Genomic DNA, 19,746 nt, shown 5'->3' with positions numbered 1-19,746 from the left:
CACAACTTTGTTTGGTATAGCTGGATAAATGAAAGACATGAAAGACATACACTTTCTAAGACTCATCTTTTGACTCCTGGCTTGAATTTGGGAGCGTTTTTGATAGCAATTAGCTAACAAGTGTATGTTTTCCAAAGCATATAAAAATTAGTTAGTGTATCTGAGATAAAACCCGTTTGATGGTAAAGTGTGCTAAACCAAAATAAGTAACATTATTAATGACACTAAAATTGACACTAAAATTGCAACTGCTCTATTAGAGTATCTCGATAGTAACAGCAGAAATCATCAACTACAATAAGCCTTTAAAAAGCAACATTTTGTAATTGTGCCATTCCACGTTTACGGTTTTTATGCAAAAGTGTAATACATTTATGAGTAGCTCATTTTCGCAATTACAATGCCTTTATATATACGCAATCATCATAAAAGACGAGTTCATACACAGCTAGATTGCACGTTACACACAAAGACTAAGCCTGTTCACAGCTATGTATGCACGTCTCTTTCTCTGTGTGTCAGCTGTATATTGTATGAACTACAGCTAGCTATGTACCTAATTTAAGCATTTTGTTTCCTCCACAGGTCACCACAATGCAGCTGCTAATCACTATCTTCAAAAACATATGTCTACTAAATTCGCCACTGCAGCCACTGATCTGCTATCTTCAGAAACACATTATACATAGCAATTTTTTATGCAAATGCAGAGATTTTATAATACTGTATTTATTGTATTATGATAATATGAGCAATAGCTAGTGCATGTTGTGTAATAATCCTTACAAAATCCAGAGAATCCCCTCGGATTTTCCCTGGTTATACATCCATTTATTGAAACTAGCAAGCTGCATGTTACAAAGACTGAGGTAGCTACCAGGCCATGTACATATGTATAGCTACACACATACACGTAACTAGCTGCAGTCTATACCACAGTCAGTACCTAAAAGGCAGATACGTCAGTTTGTAAACATAACGAAAAAACATTGACAAGGTCCATGAAGTCAAGTACTAGAGTAGTGAGCGTACATAGTAACCTGCAGAAGAATAAAAGAATACAGCCACAGTAAATAGCAGTCAGTGAATGCAAATTACGTAGTTACACACATGAGCCACCATGCAACAAATAATTACGTAGCTAGCTATGTAGATAAGTATATTATGAATCACGTACATATTTGTAATAGCAAAATTGCATGATTGCATCATGCACTAAGGAGCACACCCACATGTGGTATCACGAAAACGGAACTCCATAGAAATGTATTAAAAATTACTACAGGCGTGCACTGCCAGAACCATTATTACTAAACTGTTAAAGCTGATGTGCTATGGTAGCACCTATAAATGCTATGGTAGCACCTCAAAGTACTAAATTTTGACTGCTTCAGTCAAAAAATAGTACCTAGAGGTGCTACCATAGCACTTCACTTTATAAACAGTGTACATATTTCAATAAAAGTTTGTGTGGATATATATAGCCAAGTCATTAGACTACTTCATCGTGAAAACTTCTTGCGAATCGCTACAACTAAACCAGGCTTATAATAGTTGATAGCAGGGAAAACAATGCTACAAGATCAATAAGAACCATTAAAGAAACTTGTCTGTAAGACTAAGGGCCATGGGTACATTCTTCGTACTCGGATATCACTCTTATTCTTAGTGACAGAACTTGCTTTTTTGCTCAAAGCTGATAAGAAGGAACATTCGGCACATGCCCTCACTACCTGCTGGGATTCTAAAGCATATCTAATGGTTTGTTGTCTTTAGTTGAAGTGTTTTGGCACTGTAGATATTGGATAACGGCTGTTGTGCCTGTCAGTGCCAATCGCTGATGCAGTTGCCTTACCCCAATTATCAACTACCATAAGTCCCATTTCATTGAAGCTATTCATAAGTGGTTTTCATGGCAAACTAGCCTAAAGACTTGGCTACATCCATACAAAATTTTATTGGAATATACAGTAGAATGTAGTAATAGTGGCTCTGTAAGTGCATGCCTGTAATAAGTTTCAATACATTTCTATGGAATTGTTATTTTACGTGATACCATCAGTGTTGGGCAAGTTACCTTTTAAAAGTAACTAGTTACATATTACATATTACTTGCAACTGAACTATTTAGTTACAGTTACATATTACCCATAAAATAAAGTAACTGTAATAATATTACATATTATATTACTTTTGTTAGTAGCCCAAAAACAATGAAAAGTTCATAAAGTTCATTATTGACATAACGACGTTCAATGATTTACAAATACCTGTTTAGAAATAAATCACTTACACAACAGAGTTGCATATTCCTAGTCACTGCTAAGTCACTATGGCTAGTTAGTTACTCAAGTCAATAAAGTCTTTGTTGAATCTCATGAGCAGAAGTCTCTCAAACTGTGCATCCGTTAATCAATTTCGTTTTGGTGTTAATACAAGCGCTCCCATGCTGAAGAGTCGCTCCACTGGAGCACTCGAGGGAAGTGTTGTGTTGTATTTTTTAAAAACTTCCTTTACAGCTGGATATTTTTGTAAGCATTCAAGCTTTTTTGCATCACTTAAGTATCCATTTGCTTCAGCATCTACATTGTTGGTGGAAGTTTCATCATCGCTGTCAAAGTCATAGAAATCTGTCTTCTTTTTCCTTTTTTCTTGGGATTCTGAGCTGACCTCTACCACCTGAATTTCCTCATTTCTAAAAAGACACATTTCATCAAGCAGTATTTGTTTGTACCGATCTTTTCTCTCCTGGGCTTCTACCCATCTCAGTTTAAACTTTGGTGAAGTTACAGCTGCAACGATTACATCATGGCTGCCAAATAGCGCACTAAAACGTTGCCTGATTGCACTATCTATGGAATCAACAAGTCCAACTATTGTTGGTGAAAGCTCAGACTTCTTTGTCTTCATTTTCTTAATTATGGTTTCCAGTGTTGGCAGCAAAGTGCCATAGTAACAGTTATCTTCACCTTGGAGTATATCCAATCCTCGCGACAGTGGCTTCAGTACAGTGCAGTATTCTTTCAAAAACATGATCTCTCTCTCATTAAAGCCACGTAAAACAAGTTTAGCACATAAATCATTCAGATCTGCAAAGGAATTCTCAACCACTCTTTCTATGGCATCATAATAAGAGTTCCAACGAGTCGGACAAGGAACTAAAAGCTTTCTTTTCAGCTTTTCTTGCAGTTGATCTGAAGCAACAGTCGACCGGCTGGCCTTGTTCCAAAGAGCCATGCATTTACTAAAAGCGCTTCTGTATAAGCTCCTAGATGCTGGAGATGATGAAAAGAATTTGTTTACATCAGTGCTGGCAACTAAGTTGAGAGTGTGAGCTGCACATCTCTGGTGAGGTGGTAATTCATAATCAATTTGTGTTGAATTATCTTGTGCATCTACTTGATCAGGCACCATCAACTCTGCTACATCTACAAAAGTCACTTCTTCTTCAAGCTCAATGTTGTCTTCAGTATCTGATGATACTGGAACATCTAGAACTGGTAGCGCATAAGTGGTAAAGGCTTTGACAAAATTAGACCCGTTGTCAGTAACTGTGGAACATACTTTACCAGAAAGCCCGAAGGACTCATGGACACTTTCAATTTTAGCTGCAATAACATTGTATGTGTGACGACCCATGACTCGTGCACAAGCAATAGCAGCTTTGTGGCATTTTAATGTACGGGGATCTATCCAATCCCTAGGTAACTTCTTCTGTTAGCTGACCACACATCTGCAGTTGTGCATACTCTTCCCATCGTTTCCAATGTACCCTTCACTTTCACTATCATAGAGTCATAAGTCTTGTCCAAGAACGTAGTGATAGACTTTCTGCTGGGCAGTTGCACATTGCTTGAAGATACACCACACACCAATTTATGAAAAGCTGGAGACTCAATTGTTGATATTGGCAACACACCTTCAATAATATATTCAGCAACGAAACCTCGCAGCCTTGAAGGATTAATTGAAGAGCTCATCACTAACAGTGTGCACTGCCTCTTTGTCTGGCTTTGTGGTTCATCATCATCACCGACCGATTTTCATTTCCTAATTTCGTTCTCTGTTGTCAATGGCACTAGTCGTGTAGCTTTGTGTACTGTATTTAAATGCTTCCTAAGGTTTGAAGTAATGTTACGGACGCTAGAGAGTGTTTTCTTACTTGGTGCACACAACCTACACCGAACTCGCATGTTTTTGTCACCTTCTTCCACCACGGTGAAGTAGTGCCTAAGCCTCCATTGGTATATAGAGCGTTGCTTTCTTTCCCTCCTCTACACTTGCACTGTCATCACCATCGTCAGAATCTTGTAGCTCCTCTGCCATTGTCGAAAATCGTCAGCCACGTGGAGTAAACCAAGGAGTAAACAATGTACGCGTGTCTCAAATAACTGTCACGTGTGTGTAGCTAGCCATGTGACAGAGATTATAAAACCATTTCCTGGATGATCAGTAACTTAGATTCATTAGTTTGAATATGATTATTTTGAGGTGAATTGCAGGGATAGTTGATAATTTCGTTACTGCCACCGTTAACTTTGTTATGTCTAGGTGTTTAATTTGCTCCATAAGTAGTTACCAAGTCGTTAGCTACCTGGTTTGCTATTTAGATTGTTATAATGTTATTATTAAAACAGTAGCTTGACTAGTAATAATACACGTTACAGTTACTTCGCTACATTAAAAGTAATATTATTACGTAATATTCGTTACTATGCAACGCGTTATAGTTGTGAGTGAAGTAATTTGCATTATATTACTAGGTTTTATAGTGTATTTCGTTATATTACTTAGTTACCAAGAATGGTAATAATATTACGTAACGCGTTACTTATGTAACGCGTTACTCCCAACACTGGATACCATAAATGGGTGTGTCCAATAATGCGGGATGTAATCATGCAACTTTGCTATTACACTAGAAGGACAATCGTAAACATGGGGGATTATGGGCATTTCACAATTGTAAAAAAGATACAACATAATTACAAAATGCTACTTTTATTTTGACATGTACCATAACTGTTTGTGACTAAGAATGCATTTAGTTTTATGTGCAAACAGTACCTTTTGCAAATCTGGTCACAAATTCATTTATGTATCTCTAGCACTGAGATTGCATTGGTATAACCCATTTGTTTAGTTAATTTAATTGACATTTCTCTTAGAATAATTGGTAGTTATATTGATACATACACAATTTAAATAATACAGTTATTCAAACACAAAATGTACACAACCGCTTACCTCACGATTTCCAACAGGCACAGACAACCAAAGGTAGTAAGAGTAGAAGAAATATTCATCTAGCCATGTCTGACTGGTATAGCCAAGCATGAAATATCTTTGTGACCTCAATACCATATTCCAAACCTGTATATCAGCATCAGCAATGCAAACTGTTTTGGTTAAAGTTTAACTCAACAAACTAGTGCGCTGACATTTCACACGACGACAAAACAAGCACTCTTAAAAATAATTCATTTTATCTTAAAATAATTCATTTTAGAATGTACTATCCTCACAACTAATGCCTAAACAGGCTGAGAAGGATTGTAAAACTGCTTCATTTTCAGGATAGTGTTCATGACCCTGGTGCTGCAAAGTGCAGCTGTAGTCTAGGAGTTTGAGGCTGTTCTTACCAAAACATGTAACACTTTAATGCAGTATACCACAGTATTGTTGATTACTACCTTCTGAGTAATATCAAGACACACAGTAGTGTTGTGCAGACTAAGAAGTCAGCACTCCACACCGTGAGTATATTGACAGGAAGAAAGAAAACGTGATTTTCATGCATATGTAGCTCTGTGATCTCTTATCCAATTGGAACCAAATTTGCTACAGAAGTGCCCACCAGGTACAAGAGTCTACATACAGATCGCCCCAGACATTTTTGAGATAAGAGTGGCCAAAGTTTCAGTTTTTTTCCCCCTTCTACTTCTTTTCACACACTTTGCAAAATCTGCCATAAAACACAAATGCATAATGTGATCAAGCTGAAAAAAGGTTTCATTAAAGCAGATCTTAGTACAGAGTCTGGTGAGAATCTGATAAGCAACCTGTGAGTTATGACCAATTATTTGCATTAAAATACGATCAAACTTTGGAAGTACCTCTTGAAGGAATGAGTTGAAAATTGCTATGTAGATGGAGTAACCATCATAGAAGTATCTTTTAATGGTTTGAAGGGAATCAAGATAAAGACCATGGAGATATGACACAAAACCCAACCTGTGTCACAATTACACGATCAAGTTTCGCGAATAAAAATCTATTAGTTTTCATGCCTACCATGGGGACAAATTACTAAGAACAGTGAGCTAAAAACCAGTATGTAGATGGAATAATCATCATAGAAAATCTTTGCAATAGTACAGAAGAATCGGAGTGAGTTACAAAATCAAACTATGTGTAGCAAGTGCGCGATTAAGATACCTCTAATAGCACAGTAGTCACCCTATTACAGCATTCAGGTAAATTATTCTATTAAAGTGTTCAGCTGCATAACAAGTCACTACGTAGAGAGTTCAGCTTTGCAACAAGTCACCCTGTAGAGAATTTAGTAACAAACAAGTCACCCGGTAGAGAGTTCATCGCAAACAAATCACCCAGTAGAGGAGTGTTCAGCTACAAACAATTCAACCCTGTGGAGATTTCAGCTACAAACAGTCACCTTGTAAAGAATTCAACTACATATAACCAGTAGAATATTCAGCTACAAATAAGTCACGCTCTCTAGAGGATTCAGTTACAAACAAGTCTCCCTGTAGAGAGATCAGCTACAAACAAGTCAACTGTAGAGAGTTCAGCTAAAATCAGGTCACCCAGTAGAGAGTTCAGCTGACCCAGTAAAAGTGTTCAGCTACAAACAAATCACCCTGTAGAGAGCTCAGCTACAAACAAATCACCCTGTGGACTACAAACAAGCTACCCTGTACAGAGATCAGCTAGACACAAGTCACCTGTAAAGCGTTTAGCTACAAACAGGTCACCCAGCCAGAAGAGTTCAGCTATATACACCCTGTAGAGAGTTCAGCTACAAATCACCCTGTATGCTTCACAAAGAAACAAGCCTAAACAGTTATAAAACAGTTACAGCAAATAAATGTTGTACCACTTATGGCTACATTCACCGTTCACCTGTTCATTCCCATCAGTAATGATTGATTGTGGGTTTCGGTTAATCAGCAAAATATTTTCACTTCGTAACCAATATCAATATTTGTAATACTAGCTAATATTGGCTGTTACCAATAATTCAACCGATTATCGGTGCAACACTACACATATTCACCTGAACTATTGTTATTAATATTTTTGCCTTTTACCTACCTACCACATCACAGCCATTTCTTGGCTGCCAACTGGATTTCACATCTTTTTTCACCAAGGCTTTTTGGGAGCCGCACTCTTTTTTCACAGCTTGGCTGTTTTGGATTAGATACATAATAACTCATAAATTTGAAGCAACAGTACTGTAAAATAATTATTTTAGTTATTTTAGTAATTACCCAACTCTAGACTAAAATTGACACTTTATGAGCAGGGGACTTAGGGAACAAATGTCAGAGTCTTGAATTTAAAGAGAATATATATGAGTCCATTTTTGAGAACTTTACACATTGATAAAGTGCATATATGTAGCTGCTTCTTATTTGATGTGTGATCCATATCGAAATATCACAATACTCTGACTGTATCGCGATACCAATATCATACTCGTGTATCAGTAATTTGATTACACAATCACGAAAATGTGAAAGTCTGGTTTAGTACATTTAAACAGGTAGCTTAATTGTTTACCAGTTTCTTAGACTCTTTAAGCTAGTTATGTAACAGTGCAGTGAAGTAATAGCTGATACTAAAATAATAGTATTGTTTTAGTTTACTTAAACTAAAACTAAAGCCTATTTTAATGAGCATAAATTACTTTTAGTGTACTATACTAAACTAAAACTAAAAGCTTTAAATGAATTTTACTAAAAACTAAAACTCAATTTCCTTTATTTACTAAACATAAACCAAACTAAATTACATTTACACTAGTAGTTTACTAAACTAAAACTAAAAGTTTTTATTATAAGTTTACTAAAACTAAACTAAAACTAAAATGTTTTTTCCTACTGGTACTAAAACTAAACTAAAACGAAAACCTGTAACACACACACACACCACACACACACCACACACACACACACACACACACACATGCACACGCACGCACACACGCACACACGCACGCACGCACACACGCACGCACGCACCCACACACACACACTCAAACAGCCACAAACCTTTTGGTGTAGAAAAGTTCCTGGAGAAATATTTAATTCATTTGAGACAGTATTGACATATTCAAGAGGCTAAAGAGGTCAGATTACAGATGGTTTAGTAATCAATGTAAGCTCACTGTGTCTCCTTGTTTGCTGACAGTAGGGGCAATGATTTCATTGTGAGTACGATCCACCATAATGAAGTGAACCAGCCCTGGATATCTGTTGGAGTAACTACAGCAAAATAATTAAGGTGACAGTGACCAATGACCTCAACAACAGAACTGACTAAGGACTGTTCTATTATAGCAATTGATCATTATACATTGATCACAATATTAAGATTGATTTCAATATCCGGATTGATCGTAACATCAAGACCAACATCAGGATTGATTCAAAGACTCCAATATCAGGATTGATCCCAATATTAGGAATGATATCAATTTCAGGATTGATCTTGATATCATAATTGATTCCAATAGCAAGATAGATCCCAATATCATGATTAAATCACAATTTGGTCCCAATATCAGGATTGATGGATTGATTTCAAGAATATCAGGACTGATCCTAATATATCAAGATTGATCCCAATATACTACAATATCAGGCTGGTCAAGGGTAACACCCAAGTCAGGATGACACCCAAGTTAGAGACATGAGGATTGCAAATACAGCCCATGAATGTCTGCACTTGTAACACTCTGAACTTAGTAATGCTGAAACTTAATGGTACACACCTGCACGCAACGTCGCGAGTGTTCAAATGCACGCGACTGCACAAATCACCAAAAATGAGGTGTGGCAGCCATTTCACTCACTTGTTTTCGTCCCTGGAATGACAGATGAAGACTCACAAGTGAAACAGCTGTCACACCCCTTTTTAGCAAGTTTTTATCACACGCAATCGCATGCATTCAAGCATTCGCGACGTTGCGCGTGGGCAGTACAATATAACTGCAAATTTCAAATGAGCTTCTAAAACTCCTAGCACATATATAGCAACCCTTTCTCAACTGCACAAGAAATACTTTACATACAAACATACCTAATGATAGGAATATTAGTGTCTGACTTGATAGAGAGAAAGTCACCATAATCTCGGCATAGTGGGTACCATATTGAGATGAGCCTGTTCACCACTTGTTTAGTATCATACTCTTGTGGCTGCAACAGTATTCATATAATTATTACTAGGCAACATTGACTCACTTTAGGAATGAAGAAGAGTGCTTTAAACAACTGGTGGATCTGAGCCACCAGGTTACTAGCTATAGTAGTGACCCTACAGTGACAGTACACATGACATTCAATGGTATGTAACAGTCTTCAACTCTTAAAATGCATAAACCATTCTAGTGGCAATTCCAATGGCTGCAAACAATTGCTAAACTACCAAATCTTTATCCATATGACTACACAACTAAAAATAGTTAGGAAATAAATGTTACCTAAGATTCTACAAGAATGAGCTTGAAACTAATTTTACATAAATTACATCCACGTGCCTTATAAAACCATTGTTATATGATATTATGGAAAAACTGCTACTATCTGACAAACTAGTTTGTTATTCATCCACCAGAAAAAAATTGTCTATGATATATATCACTTTAGCGTGGGTGTTCAAACAGACCAATTGAGGTTTAACTTCCATATTGCCTTAGCAAATGGTTTGGATGCACATCCAGTTCAAAGATGTGATATGGCTCCTTATATTGAACAAGTACAAAAATTTGGAATTTTCAACTAGAGTAGGGACCATAGCACATCGATAAAAAGTACTGAAACAAGTTGTTGGAGTAGTGTACGATATTAAATCACAGTAAAACAATAAGAAGTGTTATATCCCTACTGTGCTCATGATACCATAATGGAAATGCACAGTAGGGATATAACACTTCTTATTGTTTTACTGTGATTTAATATCGTACTTGTTCCAGTACTTTTTATCGATGTGCTATGGTCCCTACTCTAGTTAAAAATTCCAAATTATTCTGTGTAATTGTTTGTTAACTTGTTTTGTAAACAATTATTATGACTGGTGAACCGACGTATACCACATCTGAAATGGCAACGCATGCCCCAATTATCGTCTGAAAAGTGAAGTATCCATTATGGTTCGTTAGTTTTACCTAACCAATACTGCCTCATCATCGTCAGGGGAAATTGAGGCTGTTTTTGGGTGATATTATTTTGTGGGCCACACCTACTCCTTTGTGGTCCCTACTATACAGCTACTATCACACTGTATGATGACACAGAGTGTTAGGCCCCATACCGCCAAATTTGTAGAGGTTCCAACCTACTGCTTCTAAACTGCTATACATGTAATATCTATATACAATAAAGATGAAAAGCTGTCTGTCTATCCGTCTGTCTGCTTCGTATAAATGCCACTAACTCGACAACCAAAGCAAATATCAGCACGGGACTTTAACGAAATTAAGCGCTCATCATCTGGCAACTCCAAGTTTGTTGTTACAAATCGCTACGTGCTTGTTTGTTTTCTATACAGTATTGAAGGCATTGGTATAGAGGAAAACTCACCCTAAATTCCATTGTGAACCGCAACCTAACAACTCAGTCATTTGTGCAAGCGACTGATAAACCAGTGGTCCTGGGTTCTAATCTTGCTCACACCAGCCACTTTTTTTCCACTTATGAGAGGTTTTTAGTACACACTTTTATGCACATGACTAACATCAGCAAATTTTACACACGTGAGGCTAAGATTTTGAAAATGCCAAAGTTGAAGCGATCCTCTGCATCATTCCATGCTTCTCAAGCAAAACGACAAATGCAGACACAGACAAGATCCAGATAACAGACAAAAGAAGAGAGAAAGAGGCTTTTCTTCGATACCAGATGGATTTCAGTAGAGATACCAGCTGCAGCAGTCAAGACTTACAAGACAACTAGATGCAGCTACTCATTGTGAAGCTTGCCAAAATCCTGAAGTAAGACAACAGCAACAACAGAAAAATACAGCTGCTCACCGTCAATGGTACCAGAACAAACCTGAACTACGACAAGAAGAACAACAGAGAAATACAGCTGTCCATCGTGAATCACGCCAAAACCCAGAAATAAGACAACAATAACAACAGGAGAGATGCAGTTGCTCACCGTCAACGGCACCAGAATCCTGAATTACGACAAGAAGAATGAGAAAGATATGCAGCTGTGCATCACCTGGCACATGAAGATCCAGCTACAAGGCAGGAGGAAAGACGACATGATCAACTACAGCACCAGCTGGCTAGGGCTGATCCACAAAACCCCGCAAGGAAGCAGCAGATAGAGAACGCACAAAGACAACAGGTACATGCAAGCATACACCCCACCTTTAGAGGGCTTTATTACCAGCCACATAATATTTTTAGCACTACTGATGTACGCACACTTAGTACAGAATGTGTACATTGTGGCGCTTTGAAATTTCCTGTAGAAACAGAATCCCTTTGTTGCTTGAAAGGTAATGTCCAACTGCAACCATTCCCTCGACCATAGCCACTCTTAGAGCACCTGTATGAAGGTATAGATAGTGATGGTAAACATTTTCTGACAGACATACGAAAATACAATTCTGCATTCCAAATAACAAGCTTTGGGTGGGTGTAATGAGGTAACTATGCCTGGTTTTAACTCCTTCTTTAGAATACAAGGTCAAGTATACCATCGTATTGGTAGTATGGTTCCATCAACAGGTAAATCCCCAAAACTTTGTCAAATTTGTTTTATTGACAATCAGGAATCACAAGTGGCCACTAGGTGTCAAATAGTTGGTGGTTTGAGGTCAGATATTGTCAGCAATATCCATCAGCTATTGCACAATGACAAACATTATGTGCAAATCTATAAAATACCTAAGGACTTTTTTAACCAACAGAATGTCCCAACAAACATCAGAGTTGTAATCACTGAAACAACAAGACCTACAGGTGAGCATCCCTTGTAAAATTCGATCATGGAACAGCAGCAACTAACGTTGTTACTACGTTTGTTAACATGAATGGCCAAGTCCTAAGGGTATCATGGAATAGTTCAATTAACCAATTTTACAAGTATTTTAAAGCCGTTACATCATTTTACAGACTATTTACAACATTTACTAAACACTTATAGGGTAAGCTTTGCTGTTGAGTGTTTATCTCATGTTACTTGAAAAGTGGGCATGGTCCATATTCAAACATGTGGCAAACTGCTTGTGAATAATTTATGCTATAGCACTAGTTCACATCTTAAACCAACGTCATAGGATGGCAAGGGTGACAAATTGCTTCCATCTGAATGCTGTCGAATGCAAAATCGGACGTATGGCTTTCATCATGCAACCAATAATAAATTCCCACAATCGATTTCAGCCTGAGTTTTATATAAGGAAATTGGCGGTACTGCTCCCACATCTATAGGCCATGGTACGTTTAAAATGTGCCATAGCCAGCCATGGTTTACCTTAAATGTACCATGGCCAGCCAGGGTTTATAAGATATCTACCCTCAAATTTGCCTTTGAAGTGACATAGCTTCATTGTACATTAGAGTAATTGTACCATGGGATTTGCCTGATACATATGCTCACGACCTTGGGCCATCCTGTGGCTCTCAGGCTTGGAAATAGGTACCAGGCAAGCCTCTCATGGCTATGATATAACTATTACATAAGGTACTAGGCTACTACTGCACAGTGATTTAGACCAAACACAGAGACAATTATAACGGAACATTTGTCAGGCTAACTGAACTGTTTGGCAGCCCATTAAGCTATTTGATCGGTCATCATTGTCTGGTCATTAGTCTTGGCTTGTGTAGGCAGACTTTCCTAACTTTATTAGCCAAAACCATCATATCAACTCTTAAGTTTATTCATTGGGCTACTTGGGAAGGCTGTTTAACCACTGTAATAACAATCAATCACTTCTTTATGAAGCCTTAAAGAAAGGTGTCTGGCATTTTCTGTTTTTTCTTGTACTCTAATGCGTAAATCTCTTATCATTATAATGAGATGGCAAGTAGGAAGCACAGTTTCTCTGCAACAGAATCATCTGCAAGTTCAATGAAAGACTCTCAAGGGCTACTTCTGACAAGTGGAAGAGGGAAATGAAGTACCTCACCAGACAATGACATGGCTATGCTGTGAGCTTGAGAGGGACTACACAACACACACACTCGCAAAGGAACTTCTCCCCTACTGGCTCATCCTAAGTAATGTGATTGACCATGCCACAAGTACCAGATGCACACAAGGCTGCTATGTCGAAACTGAAGGATGAACAGGTAAGAAAAAGTGGCTCATCTGTAGCATTAAGCGAAAAGGTTTGACATTTGCTATTATGGTGGCTAAGGAAAGCATCTCACTTGCCAAATACCCTGCAATTATAGAACTTGAGAACAGGAATAGTGTGCTGGATCCAGCTGTATGACTGTATGAAAATGACTGACTTGTTATTAATAATATCAGTACTCATTTTCAAAACTTTCCTGGGGGGCATGCCCCCAGACCCCCCTAGAAAAGGCATGCGAATATGTGCCTCCCCTATCATGTCTGACCATCAAGATAAGATGTCAGATCAATTTTTGGTATGGACTGACAGTGTCAGACCACTTCAGAATAATTATAATTGTCCCTGCAAACACATTCCACTAGTACAAACGAGCTTCAGAACATGGTACTTTTGTCCTTGTGCAATTAACATGAGTAGGTTCACCACTTACTATATTAGTGTTGTGAACCTGCAGACTGTAAACAAACCGGTTATTGACCGGTTATTGCCACTATGGCTTCTTCACACTTTGATGTACACCTTGGGCTAAATTTTAGGGAGGTGCCAGAGAAGCCAACTCAGTACATGCATGCCTTTCACATACACTTTGAAATATTTTTAACATTGTCATAATATTTTTAACATTGTTACAATAACTGAGACACTAATACACTAAGTTACAAGTCAAAAAAAACTGGAGCCAGTCAAAAACGTACAGTGTACTGCTCCTGCACTTAGTGCACTACTGGTTACAAGAAGAATACTTCAATACTATAGATTACTAGTAAGTGATTACTGTTACAAGAATGAAAAGTAACTATAAAGTGTCAAAACACTGGAATCTACTGTAGATTTGCAGTCACTGCAGCTGGTCAACACAATCGTCACATTGACAGTGTTTCTTCTTCCTGGCATATGTGGCTGCAAGGTGGATTGGTTTCAAGTTACTGTTCAAAAATACAAGTTTATCCACATTACAGGGATCAAGTGCTGCTCTTCTTTCATTTACAATAATACCACTGATGCTGAACAGACTTTCAGAGGGCACTGATGTGCAAGGTAGGCAGAGATATTTTCTAGCAAGTTTAATAAGAATGGGATATATTGACCAGTGCTCTTTCCACCATGAAAGTGGATTAACTTCCAAAGCAACTTGGGGTTCAGCTTTGTACCTTGCTAACTATGCTTGAACATTATCTTCAGTGGTGTTGTCACTTGTAGTGCTGCTACTAGGCCCCCCAAAGTTGTCCCCTAGCAACTTTCTCAGTGGATGAATTTTTTTTCTTTTTAGCAGGAGGTGTTTCAGTTTAACAACTGTCAACAATCTCAATATCATCTGAGTCAGTTGACAGTTCCTCAAAAATCGGAACCATTTCTTCTTGTACGGTAAGTGAAACACTTTCTCTAGTAATGTTAGAGATTGCATAGTCGACAAATGAGGAAAATTTTTAAACCTAGGGTCTAAAAATGCAACTTTGTTCATCAAAGCCTGTACATTCTCATTTTGATACCTTTCATTGAAGTCTCTCCTCATAGCCAATTTTATGGCCCTCAGGGCAGATGATTCACCTGGCTGGTCAACAAGTTTACAGTTTAAATCAGATAGGATAGCAGCCAAACAGGAAAGGGTAGGGTACTTTTGTCCACTAAGAACTTCAGTTGAGCTTTTGAATGGTCCTAACAAATTGATCAAATCCTCGAGGTTATGCCATTCTCGAGGTGAAAGTTCTAGGTGATGAAGGTCACGTTTAACATGAAGTACTGCAGCAATAGCTGCTTGCTGCTCACATAATCGTGATATCATATCAAAAGTAGAGTTCCACCTAGTTATTACTTCTTGTATAAGATTATGTTGTGGAATTTCTAGTTGCTTTTGTTTAGCTTTTAATTCTTCATTATCAATACGTGAACGGTTAAAGTATTCAACAATTTTGCGACACCTTGCTAAGGTAGTTGACAGCTCAGGCACAGCTAGTCCACGCTGGACTGAGAGGTTAAGTGTATGACCAGCACAGGGGATCATTATGAGCATTAGCTCTTCCGTTATGGCATTGGTTATGTTTTTAGCATTGTCTGTTGTCACAGCTATAACTTGGGAACTTATGTCTATACACCAATTATCTGCCATTTTCCCAAGTAGCTCAGCAATATTGATTGCAGTATGATTACCAGGAAAGGGACAACTTTGCAGATTTCTATGCACCATCTGAAAAGTTGGTGTTATATAATGGGCCGTAAGGGATATGTAGCCATCGTTTGCCCTGGACGTCCACATGTCAGTAGTTAGTCCGAGGTATTGAACATCCTTAAGCTCTTGCTCTACTGTATTCCTTAGAGCTATGTACTGTTTATCTATGTAATTGGTGACCGTACGACGACAAGGTACTACATACCTGGGTTCTGCGACTTTCATGAGGTGAAGGAAACCTGAACAATCAACGACACGAACTGGACGTAGATCACGCACGATAAACTCTACCACTGCTCCAATTAATTCTTGTGCTCGTTTTGAACCGGGTACCAATAGGTTTACAGTTGGCTTCTGATAGTAGGCGTCAATCTTCTGCTGTCCTGAACTACCTGCTTCATCGCCCTCCATGAGTACTTCAAATTCAGCACGATGATGAATCCGCAAATGATTTATTAAATTAGTAGTCCCACCCGAGCGTGCTACTTCCTTCTTACACAGCTTGCAGACCGCTTTACTTCCAATAATTATCCTCCCAGACGAATCATCTCTGCAAAATCCAAAATGCATCCACACGGGAGCTTTGTGAGAGTCTGGCGTTACTATATCGAGCGGTGAACTATGTCTTTCTTCATCTGAATCTCCGCTATCATCCATTTGTCACTCGTAGGTTATAACAGTATCAATAATTATTAAAGCAGAAGTTGATGTATGCGCATGCGCATGTGCATGTGCATGTGCATATTACAACTGAATACCGGTTGTAATTTCTTGAACATAATAACCTGCTAAATTCCACTGTAACCGGTATATAACCGGTTTTTTAATACCGGTTCGCAACTCTATACTATATATGTGGTTACATCCCAGTGCGTGGGAGTATCAAAGCGCTGCACTGGGTTATAACTACCATACAGCTAGACAGAGCGGCGCTGCTACTGTACGATATATTAGTTATCACCCAGTGATAACTAACTTATCACCCTGTTGCGGAGCCACTCAGTCTCTTTCGTGACATCATAATAACCACGAATGGCATTGTTTACCAATGGAACAAAGAGCCAAATAAGGAAATATTGATACAAAACACACCAATACAGCACTTAAAACTAGCTAAATCTTACAAGAAAACTGTTAATCCTTTACACAATAACACTACAAGTTACCAATACGATAGTTTAACAAATGTCAAGAATAGTCCGTGACAATTTTCGCTCCAGCAATCACTCCCAATGATCACTATGGTGAAGAACTAACTTCCTCTAGCTTCATCGTTCTATCTCGGACTATGGTAGCCACTTGTTGGTCTTTATTTTTCTCTTGCACACCACGCGACACCACCATACCAATTTCTGACGAAGGCGAATCGTACCTGGAACCGCTGCTTCGTAACACCGTCCTTCACTACAGTTTGTAGGCAGTATGTAAGGTCTCTCTTGTAGATACGAAGTAGAATCTCCACACAATTCGGACGAAATCTTGAGCACAGTGACAGGAACTCAAACCGGAACTTAATTTACTATCCGTAAACTTCTGCGCACTCCCACGCACTGGGATATAAAATAGTTATATCCCGTATACTCGGATGATATCATTGTTATTACACTCATCCTCGGCTCCGCCTCGGACTCGTGTAATAACAATGATATCACCCTCGTACCGGGATATAACTATAACTTATTACCACAAGTACATGTAAAAAGAGTTTTACCATGCTGCAATTACCCTTGGGTACAGTAGACCCTCAGCTATCCGACCCTCATTTATTAGTACCCTCATTTTTCCAAAATTGGAAATGACTTTTCAATTAGAGTATTTTGAGAACAAGTGTATGTTCTATTAAAATGTTTCAACAGAGCTCCGTATATAAACGTCAGGGCTCCCGCTAATTTTTTGAGTGTACTATCAAACTGCCAGTACAACACAGATGTTGTCCTGCTAAAACATAAAAATGTACTGGTAACCAGCTTTAAGCTTTCAATACTCAAGATGTAGTTATGCCAAAAGTAATGTAACCATGTCATAAAATAATGTACTAGTCAAGTGCAATAGTCTTTAAGCTATTAAATGAAACTTCATGCATCCCACAAGTCAAAGGTAACACTGGATAACATGGTTTTAAATACATTTTGCACATTCATAGCTGACAATTACAAGGAGGCTGGTGTTCAAACCTCACTGTTTTGGCTTGAGGTAAAGCTTGTGGCCACAAACCATAAACAAACAGCTTAAACAAATACTGCTTTTGTAAGGCAGCTCTCCAGCAGTCTGTCTGATTTATCCAGCCACAATGTCCCGACAACAATAAAATTAACCAGTCAATATGATTGTCGAACATTATTTCAAGCCCTGAAACATATGGGCTTCAGTTATCCGAACAGTTCACAACATTTTTATCATTGCCTGAAACACATTGGGATTCGGAGAACAGAGGATCCACTGTACTTCAAATTTGCCTTTACATCAATTGATTTGGCTATGCCACTAATTTAAACACCTCTTTTACTCATAAAATCTTTTTACAGTCAAGAATACATACTTGGATAGTTTTCCAATTTTTAAAGCTGTTACACACATAACTACTAACTAAAATAAATTTACATAGACATGATTAGCATCACAGTGTGTCTGCACAATTCCTTTACTCTAGTTTACTCTAGCAGTCAGAGATAGTATCTACCTGGTTCTCTGCTGTGACTCCTCGACATCTTTCCTGGAGTCCTCCAGAACTGCCTGCAGTCCAGCAGTTTTCACATTAGCCCAGTTGTTCTGAACATTGGAATGTGACTGCTCCAGGAAACGATTCTCTGTTTCCTGCAACAACATGCATGTGACAGACAGCCAAAGTATTGAATATAATAAAAAGTTAAGAATTTTACATATGGATCACAACAATAAATAAGGGGATCACCACATAAAGATGAAATGTAAGGTAGTACCCCCTGGCAGACCTAGCAGCCTGGCTTTTTAGTATGGAGTTTCTATACACTGCATCAAAGGAAAAATGCACCAGAATAATTAAGCAATAATCTGTATGACAAAATGCACTCCCCAAACACTAATTAATGGAAAGTGAAGTGGCCAATTTACTTAATTATAAGTACTCGTCTCCACGTAGTAATTATTATGGAAATTTTATCAGCATCTGTAGCAGGCACTATTGGTCTGCGATACCATACAGTAGGGTTTGGATAATGAAGATTTGGGATTTCCTGCCCAAAATATCACCAAAAAAACAGCCTCATTTTTTCTTCACAACAGCTGGGCAGAGAGCCGGGCAGTATTGGTTAAGGATAAAATGCCTTCAGGACAATTCCAAACTCGCCTTTCCAACAAGTTTCTATGGAAATTTTCTATTTAAATAACTTTTCTACTGACTGATTAACTGCAGGTGACACTACAGGCTTGAATTCTTCACTGATCACCATCATTTAGGCCAGAGATGTGCCTTTTCAAGCTACAATGGATACATTGTCCTCCTTTGTGTCCCATTTCTTTCTCCACTGCCGCATAGGTGTTGATTCGCTGGTTGCAAGGAATGGTTTCTTACAGCCTGTTTATAGGTGTTGATTCGCAGGTAGCAAGGAATGGTTTTTTATAGCCTGTTTACATTACAGTAGGCACGATAAAGTTTTCAGTGTTGGCGACATACTCTCAATTCTATGGAGTTGGTTAACTGTTCATTCACACGCGTACCTGTTTGTAATCGAGTCCTTTTGTTGTTCTTGATGCTGTCCTTCCATATCGTCCCCTAAGTACTTCGCTGTTGCTTCATTTCGTCTTTTCAGTCGCCATTTTAGCTGTATTTCTCCGTATCTTTATTCCGCTTATTAGAGCCAAATCGAACTGCAGGTTCGCAACTGTTTATACCAGGTGAGTAGAGCGAACTAGTTCGAACCAGACCCACATCCCTGGCAGGTCCATTTCAGAGCAGTTCGACACGGTTCGGTTTGATACAGTACACGTTTACACTGACTTGGAAATCGCTCTAATTCGAGTTAGTTCGAACTAGA

The 19,746-nt window shown here is 38.3% G+C and overlaps 1 protein-coding gene across 2 annotated transcripts in view; it reads right to left on the bottom strand.

Annotated features, from left to right (window-relative positions):
• The window catches only part of LOC136269401 (BLOC-3 complex member HPS1-like), a 150,460-nt gene that overhangs the window by 17,513 nt on the left and 113,201 nt on the right, over nucleotides 1-19,746 (bottom strand). For both annotated transcript variants that reach the window (XM_066064952.1, XM_066064951.1), the window contains exons 16-21: nucleotides 18,414-18,547; nucleotides 9,492-9,564; nucleotides 9,328-9,446; nucleotides 8,414-8,510; nucleotides 8,298-8,366; nucleotides 5,248-5,373 (exon numbers count right to left, since the gene is read on the bottom strand). In XM_066064952.1, coding sequence (XP_065921024.1) covers nucleotides 5,248-5,373; nucleotides 8,298-8,366; nucleotides 8,414-8,510; nucleotides 9,328-9,446; nucleotides 9,492-9,564; nucleotides 18,414-18,547 — 618 coding nt within the window. The remainder of the gene's footprint in view (nucleotides 1-5,247; nucleotides 5,374-8,297; nucleotides 8,367-8,413; nucleotides 8,511-9,327; nucleotides 9,447-9,491; nucleotides 9,565-18,413; nucleotides 18,548-19,746) is intronic.

Source organism: Dysidea avara, chromosome 10, assembly GCF_963678975.1.
Source record: "Dysidea avara chromosome 10, odDysAvar1.4, whole genome shotgun sequence".
Taxonomy (NCBI): Eukaryota; Metazoa; Porifera; class Demospongiae; order Dictyoceratida; family Dysideidae; genus Dysidea; species Dysidea avara.
This window is presented reverse-complemented; position numbering and strand designations above follow the sequence as displayed.